At 63.6% G+C, this 8,108-nt stretch overlaps 1 protein-coding gene across 1 annotated transcript in view; it reads left to right on the plus strand.

The window, feature by feature from the left end:
* GBA (glucosylceramidase beta) overlaps window positions 1–3,465 on the plus strand; it is a 22,777-nt gene extending 19,312 nt beyond the window's left edge. Inside the window, exons 2-7 of the mRNA XM_034792768.1 lie at window positions 792–964; window positions 1,260–1,497; window positions 1,649–1,873; window positions 1,955–2,118; window positions 2,546–2,671; window positions 2,933–3,465. Of these exons, the coding sequence (XP_034648659.1) occupies window positions 792–964; window positions 1,260–1,497; window positions 1,649–1,873; window positions 1,955–2,118; window positions 2,546–2,671; window positions 2,933–3,035 (1,029 nt within the window). The 3' untranslated portion in view covers window positions 3,036–3,465. The remainder of the gene's footprint in view (window positions 1–791; window positions 965–1,259; window positions 1,498–1,648; window positions 1,874–1,954; window positions 2,119–2,545; window positions 2,672–2,932) is intronic.
* Window positions 3,466–8,108: the final 4,643 nt, after the last annotated feature.

An 8,108-nucleotide genomic window follows, 5' to 3' on the forward strand; every position in this document is an offset into this window, starting at 1 on the left:
AGGGGGACTGGCTGGGGGGCACTGCAGGCAGGGGAGGGGGACTGGCTGGGGGGGGCACTGGAGGCAGAGGAGGGGGACTGGCTGGGGGTGGTGTTGGAAGTGGGGAACGGGGACTGGCTGGGGGGGGCACTGGAGGCAGGGGAGGGGGACTGGCTGGGGGTGGTGTTGGAAGTGGGGAAGGGGGACTGGCTGGGGGGGGCACTGGAGGCAGGGGAGGGGGACTGGCTGGGAGGGGCACTAGAGGCAGAGGAGGGGGACTGGCTGGGGGGGCACTGGAGGCAGGGGAGGGGAGCCTGCCCTGGGGAAGGCGAGGGCAAGGCCTCCGGCACAGGATGGAGCAGGGAGGGACCAGTCTCAGTTTGCTCCCGGGCCTTGCCTGATGCTGGGTGTTTCCTGTTGCCATCACGGGCTGGGGCTGAGCCCCCCCTCGGCACTTGCCCCATCACCCTCGTCTCTCCATCCAACACTGGCTTGGCTGCCCCTGACAGCCCCCTGGGCAGCCCCCTCCCTGCCCCTTCTGGGGGGCACTGGGGCCCCTGCGGCCTGTCAAGGCCAGACTGGCCAGTTGGGTCAGGGCCATGAGGTGCCATGTCCCACGTTTCCCTGGGCCCTGCTCTCGCCTGTACAGTTCCGAATTCTGCTCAGACCCCGCCCCAGGGCAGCCTGACATGGGGGCTCCATTTCACAGGGGAGGCTGTGGGTGGAGGGAGGCTCCCGTGGAGCGGGGGGTCTGGGGATTCGCTCACAGGGCCACTGCAACACATGATCCCCTGCCTCCCCCTGCTCCTTAGATCCCCATTCTCCAGCATGCCCAGGCCGTGGCCAGAACGCCGCTCTCCCTGTACGCCAGTCCCTGGACGTCCCCCATCTGGCTGAAAACCAACGGAGCCATGACAGGCAGGGGCACGCTGAAGGGGAAGCCGGGGGACAAGTATCACAAGACCTGGGCCAACTACTTCATCAGGTAAGGGGCAGCCCGGGGCGGGGGCTCCCCTGGGGAGAGGAGCCGGCAGGATGGGGAGTGGGTCTCGGTGGGTACAGCTGGCCCTGGGGCTGTGCGAGGGAAGGGCCTGGATGGGTGTTGGGGACGGGGCGTCGGAGGAGTCAGTGAGAGCTCCCTGAGCCGGCAGAACGACAGACTGTGAGTTAGATCTGTACAGTCCACGCGAGTGGGGGGCAGGGGACTGGACTCTGCACCCCAGGAGGGGCGCTGGGGGGCGGGGCTGGGGCGGCTAACGTTTCTCATCCCCGGCCCCCAGGTTCCTGGACGAATACGCCAAGCACAACCTGACGTTCTGGGCGGTGACGGCTGGGAACGAGCCCACGGCTGGAGAGATTGTCTTCTACCCCTTCCAGTGCCTGGGCTTCTCCCCCGAGCACCAGCGGGACTTCATCGCCCAGGACCTGGGCCCGGCGCTGGCCAACAGCTCGCACAAGGGCATCCAGCTCATCATGTTGGACGACCAGCGAGTGATGCTGCCTTACTGGGCGGAAGTGGTGAGTCCAGGTGCCTGGGCCCTGCCCGGCTCCCCGCTGGGAGCTGCTGTTCCGAGCAGGCGGCGCGGCTTAGGGGTGTTGGCACCAGCCTGGCCCCCCGCCCCTGGTGTGGCCTTAGCAGCAGGTGACTCCTCCTCCGTCCTCCTCTCAGATCCTGAATGACCCCGTGGCCGCCAGCTTCATCAATGGCATCGGCATCCACTGGTACCTGGACTTCCTGGCTCCCATCGACCTCACGCTGTCCATCACCCACAACCTCTTCCCCGACTACTACCTGCTCTCCACAGAGGCCTCCACAGGGTCCTACTTCTGGGAGCCCAGGGTGGTTCTGGGCGGCTGGGACCGAGGGAGCAAATACAGCCACAGCATCCTGACGGTAAGGCCTCCTCCGGGGGACGGGAGCCAGGCCTCGGCCCCCACGCGCCTCCAGCTGAGCGTCTCCGTCTCCTCCTCATAGAACCTGAACAACTACGTCACTGGCTGGACCGACTGGAACCTGGCCCTGGACCTGGAGGGGGGGCCCAACTGGAGCAAGAACTATGTGGACAGCCCGGTCATCGTGGACAGCAGCAAGGATCTCTTCTACAAGCAGCCCATGTTCTACCACATGGGCCATTTCAGGTGCGCTGAGCTGCCTGGTGCAGCTGGCATTGTATGTCCTGTGCACGTGAACGGGGGGTGGGTGCAGCTCATCATCTGTGTACGTGTGCCTGCACACGCCGGGCTGAATGTGCCCCTTTGGCCTGACTGTGCGTTTCTGACCCCAGCTGACTTGCAGCAGTGCTGTGACGGGATCCCGCTGCTCCCAGCAGCTGCCGTGCACTAGATCCCAGCAGCCTTGGAAAAGGCACAACTGCCTGGGCGGTTCCTGGATCTAAATTCAGTCTTTAAAGCAGCTGGGGCTGGAGTGGAGCTCTAGACCAGTGGTTCCCAAACTTTTTTTTCGCGAACTACTTGAAAATTGCTGCCGGTCTCGGCGGACCACGTAATGATCTTTTCAAATGTTGTTTGTACCGTGCACTCACTGCTCCCCCTCTTGTCTATGCAGCAAGTTCGTCCCTGAGGGCTCCCAGCGTGTGCGGCTGGTCATCTCCAAGAAATGCTACAAGTGCAACCTGGAGTACGCGGCCTTCCTGCGCCCGGACGGTGCCGTCGTGCTCGTGGTCCTGAACAGGTGAGTGCCTGGCCTGGGCCATGAGTGTAGCATCCTGGTCCAGACCAGGCGTGCCTTTCTCCAAGTGGGGCAGGAGCTCGGCGGGTGAGTGCCCAGGACGTGGGTGCTTCAGAAAAGAAACCTCCTGGGGGAGAGAGCCCCAAAGCCCTTCCCAGCCCCCCCCCAACCCCCCCCCCCCCTGACCCCCCGTCACCCCTGATTCCCTCCCCCCCGCCTCCCTCCCCCCCCCGTGCCCCCCCCCCCCCCCCCCGCTCTCCCCAGGTACCCCACGGACATGCCGTTCGGGATCTCCGACCCAGGCGTTGGCTTCATTGATGCTGTGGCTCCGGCTGACTCCATCCAGACCTACCTGTGGAGACGCTAAGGAGGAGGCCAGGGCAGGCGGGCTCGCAGCTGGGGCTGTGGGGGGAGGAAGGACACGCTCCCCTGCGTTGATACCTCCCCATTTAACACAGAAACCCCCATCTCTCCAGGGAGGGACTTGGGGATGGGTCCTACCTCACCTAGGCAGCTGGACGCTGAGTGCAGGGGACCTGAAGGATCCAAGGGAGGCGGGAGGCTGGGCTCGGGGGGTGTGTGTGTGTCACACTGAGTGTTGTCATCGTGCTAGGACGCACCAACCTGCTCGTAAATGACAGACCCAGGACCCTGGGCTGAGCAAGTGCTGAGCACCGACCCACCTGGGTACCTGCCTCCCAGCCCAGGGCTCCCCCCCAGCCTTCCCCAGCCCGACGAGCCGCTTCCCAGAGCACCGGGTCCCACCGTTTTCTAGATGTTTTAATACAAGAAACAGGTTTTCTACACCTTTGCCTGGTGTTTTTTCCTCCACCCCTCCCTGGTTGGTTGGATGTTGGCCAGAGGCGAGGGCTGGGGAGGGGCCAGGTGAGGCGGGGAAGGGCCCTGGTGAGAAGTGTGGAGGGGAGGAAGCGTCAGGGCTGGCTGCCCAAGAGTAGCTGAATGTTCCCTCTGAGCAGGCCCAGAGCCTGGAGCGCTGGCCCATCAACGGCTGGGGGTAGCCGCAAAGCCGAGAGCTCCTGCTTCTGTTCAGGCTAGGGAGGTTTGGGGGAGTTTCCTGCTTCCCTGGAGTCAGTTTGGAGGGTTGTGGCCCATTTGCTGTCCAGCCCCATCCCCCTGCCTGCCCCACCATAGAGACATGTGAAACGGGGCCGCCTGGGGCCCCCTCCCCATGAGCTGGCCTGTAGCCGCAAGCCCCTCTAGCTGGGCCCAGCACAGGGGGGTTAGCTGCCGTGTGAGGAAAAGGCCAGCCTGCGGCTAGCAGCCAGACGGCAGTGTGGTTAGCGGAGGGGCCTGGCCACAGGATGGCTGGGATCCAGCTCGGCAGTGCCAGGGACGCGCTGTGTGCCCGTGGGCAAGGTCCAGCCTGTCGCTGCGGCTCTTTCCAGCCATGACCTGGAGGCCGGTGTCTCCATGGGGAGCTGGGAGAGTCCGGGGCAGGCCCCCGGGGCAGGCTGGGACCAGGTGGTGCCAGGGAATTCCCACTCCTGATAGCTCCGTAGTGCCTTCCCGGCACACAGCCTAGCGCCAGCCTGCCCCCCAGCTGGCGTCTGTGCTGGAAGGTGATGCGGAGTGAGGCAGACGGGAATGTAATCAGAGCGCTGACGTCAGCCAAGTGTGCGGTTCCTTTCCAAAGGGAGCGGGAGCCCGTCCGCTGCGGTTTCACGCTGGATCAGTAATTCTAGTAGCAGGGAGCGCGGGGGCCGGAGGCTGCAGCAATGCCCCCCCCCACCCCCCGCTAATGGGAAGTGGGAGAATGCAGCACATACTTCCAAAGTGATGTTATCCAGGGCGACGGGGGTGGGGTGGGGTGGCGTGGCGTGGAGGCAGAAGCCTGACGATGGGGGGGTGAGTCATTCTCCCCTCAGGGTGAGGGGCAGGGCCCCTGCCAGCTGTCCTGCCTGCTGGGGTTGTGTGCGAGGAGGGGCATGCCCTGCTCCAAGCACAGACTCGCAGTGCGGGGAGGGGGGGGTGGCTCCGCTTGCCTTAAGCCTGGCCCAGGGCCCTGCGTCACTCCCTGAATGGTCACTCCCAAGCCGGCTGCAAAGGAGGGAGTGCAGGGTAAGCTGCAGCACGGGGCAGCGGGGGACCTGCAGGGGTGGGGTGCTGAGCTCTGGGGTTACCACATGTACGCCTGGGCGGCAAGCGGCACCAAGAGAGGTGGGTGAATGTCTTGCCCTGGGAAAGGGCCCATTACAGGCATCCTGAGACCTATCGGCCTCGAAGCTGAGCACAGGCCAGCGCGTGGCACGGAGTTGGAACTTCAGCCCTCGGGTGCTGGGGGCTGTGGCAGTGCCTGAGAGCATGCCATGCTAGTGCCAGGCCACGCATGGTTCCCCAGCAAGCATCCCCCCCCACATCCACCCAGGGGGCTGCACTGCAGAAACTGGCATGTGGGCACTGGCTGACGTCAGGCTGTCTGAGTCCACAGCAGAAGAGCTTCTGTCCTGCAAGTAGCACCAGGAGCTCGCGCCAGAGCTGCAGCCCGGTTAGCTAAATCGGAGGGAAACAGGCCCTGGCATTCTCCTTGGGGCAGCCACAGCGCTGCGTCCAGGCATCCTGGGAGAGGTGCCACAGGGCAGAACAAACGAGGGCTGTGTAGTGCAAACAGCCTCCCCTGCCAGCTGTCGCCCAGGAGCTCCTTTTCCATGTGGAGCCTAAGAATGCGAGAGCAGCTGGAGGAAACCCTCACATGGCCCCGAAAGCCGAGCCCCGGATAAGGGGGGTGCAGGAGGTGCAGCACCGGGGTTACAGGTAACATGACGCTAGGGCTCTGCACTAGCACCTCCACACACTCAGAGGCACTGTGTTTTGTCACCCTGGCCCTCCTGCCAGCACCAGCGGTTGAGGCCTGGAGGAGCCTGGGTGCCGCTCCCCAGGAGCGAGCGAGGGGGAGGGAGCTGCTGCCCTACGGTAGGTGCAGCACCATGCACTAACTGCCTGCCCTCCCCATCTCACGGTGTCCCTGCCTCAGACGAGCACTTCCAGCCCCTCTTGCTGCACTCTGCCGCCTGCGGGGCCTTGGCTACTAGCTCTGCAGCTTCGTGCTCTTGGCAGCGCCAGCGCCAAGGAACGCCCCTGTCCTGGCCGGCGTGCACGCAGGAATGCAATCAGCGCTGTCAGCACTGGAGGAATTTCTAATGTGAACAGCCAGCAACAGGCCCCTCTCAATCCACGGCAGTGAGTCAGGGCAAGGGGGCTTCCCGCAGCCCGGGGAGCCAGCACCTCTTCCCTCCCCCTCAGAGAGCAAAGCCAGCCCAGGCCACCTGCCACCCACAGTCAGGCCCAGCTGCTGGTCTTTCAGAAGCCACTGTGGGAAAGCATTGGTGGAGCAGTACCTCCCCGCCCACCTCAGACCAGGTCACTCTCCTCCCTGCAGAGGTGAGGCACAAGGGCCAGGGTGCCAGGGTTAAACCCTGTTGCAGCCTTGCAGAGACACTTCTCCAGCCAGTATGTGCCCAAGCGTTTCCTCTCCAGGTGCAGCCTGCAGCTCCAGGCAGATGTTGCAAACCAGTCAGGCCCCTGGGTGTGGCTGCAGCTCTGGGGAGAGGTGGTGCTGTCAGGGCTCTGGCAGTGGGGGCCTGAGGCACATGCTGCTGCCCTTGGAGGTGTCACAGCAACGCATGGTGAGGAGACCTTGCGAGGGCAGAGTCCAGCGCCCTGGGCTGAGGCCGTGTTAAGATTTCCTGCACCATCCCTGGCAGTGTTTGTCGATTACCCAGGTCTATTCCTGCAGCTCCTCCTGGCACCTGGGGGCAGAGGTAAAGGGCCCGTGAGTGGGCGCTGGCCTGGCATTCTGGGTCTATTGTGTTTGGGGCACCAGTGTCCTAAAGCTGCCAGCTTTGCAGTGGAACCAGCCCTAGCTGGAAGCGTGCGGGGTGGGCGTAGAGGCTGGTCAGACATTGAGCTGGGCTAGTTGCCCATGCCCAGCAGCAAGGGCTGGAGACCTCCCAGGAAGCAGCATTCTGAGCCGTGCTGTAGCACTGGGCACAACTGGACTTCAGCATGTCTCCCCTGCCTGCCCCATGGCGGCGCGCAGGCACTGAGTAACGGGAGAGGACTGGGCCGAGTGCAGCCCTGGCAGGCTTTGGGTCTGGCAACAAAAGGTGACATTCATTTGGACTGTGAAAGGCCCTTGCGGAGGGTAGGAAACTAGTTACGGTTGCAGACAAAGCATAGGACTAATGGTGAATGTTCAGCGTGGCCCGTAGCTAACTGTGGGTGCCGCAGGGCTCCAGGCTGTGATGGGCGGTGGCGGTTGCAGTTGATACAGATTTTTAGCTAGCTGAGCCTGGAGAAGGCAGTGAGGAAGGAGCAGCTAAGCTGCACTGCCAGGTAACGCACCCTGGAGGGAACCCCATGAACCCCTCATAAACCTGACCGTGGGCGAAGCGTTTGGGAAAGGCCCTCAGCATTACCATGGCCAGCTCAGAGCAGCGGCTCCGCGTGCAGCAAACCAAGCCTCGGGCTGGCTAGAGAACAAGATGGAAGCAAGCGTGAAAAGGCTGTCAGGAAAATCCCCCTTCCCTGGGTGCCGTGCTCGGTCCCGGCTGCTCTCCCTCAGCAGATACGGCGGGACAGCCGGGGCCCAGAGCCGAGCCGTGGATGCAATCAGCCTCCTAGAGAGACTGAAACAACTGGGACCTCTGGGCTGGGAGAGGCCGTGACTGAGGGAGAACAAACAATGAATAGGTGAGAGAAGGCAAATGGAGTCTCCTAGTTCCCGTCCTACAATACAAGACCCAGGCTCGTCCCGTGGGCAGTTAACCCCAGGTGCACAATGCTACAGGCGAGGATCCGAGGTCTGACTGGACAGCAAGAGCAGCCGGCTGCAGATACCAAGTGCCCTACCCACTAAGTGACGTGCGAGAAATGTTCCCCAATGGCCCCTGCTCTCCCTGAGCCCCACTGCTCTGACCTGGGCTGGCAATCTCAGGGCAGCTCCCCGAGGGCCGGTTCTGGCTGCTGGCCCAGAAGCTGAAGCTTCAACTCATATCCTAGGGCTAGAGCTGCTGGCAGGGCCAGGTTAGGAGCCCAGCAGTTAGGCAGAGTCACTGTGAACCTCTAGGCCAGGCCCCTCCACCTGCGGCTTCCCCGTCCTGGAAAGGGGCAGGCTCTTGCACGCGACACAGCCCTCCGGGGACGGAGAGATGGAATCGGAGCTGGATGTGAAGCCAAAAGGATTCTTCCCGCTGTCTTGGGGGTAGCCAGGGAATTGTGGGGCAGAGCTCAGCAGGGACATCTTCAAGCCAAGATTCCCTTTCCATGCTGCTTTGTCCTGTGTGCCCCCGTGGGGAAGGTCTGCCTGGGTAGAGACTGAGGGCCCAGCGCATTGGTCCACGAGGGCCGAGCAGCCCAGCGCTACGCAGGCTCTGTGCCCAGGGCTGCAGGGGGAGAGACAGAGAGCACAGACAGATGCCCA

The sequence above is a fragment of the Trachemys scripta genome, chromosome 16, assembly GCF_013100865.1.
Source record: "Trachemys scripta elegans isolate TJP31775 chromosome 16, CAS_Tse_1.0, whole genome shotgun sequence".
Taxonomy (NCBI): Eukaryota; Metazoa; Chordata; order Testudines; family Emydidae; genus Trachemys; species Trachemys scripta.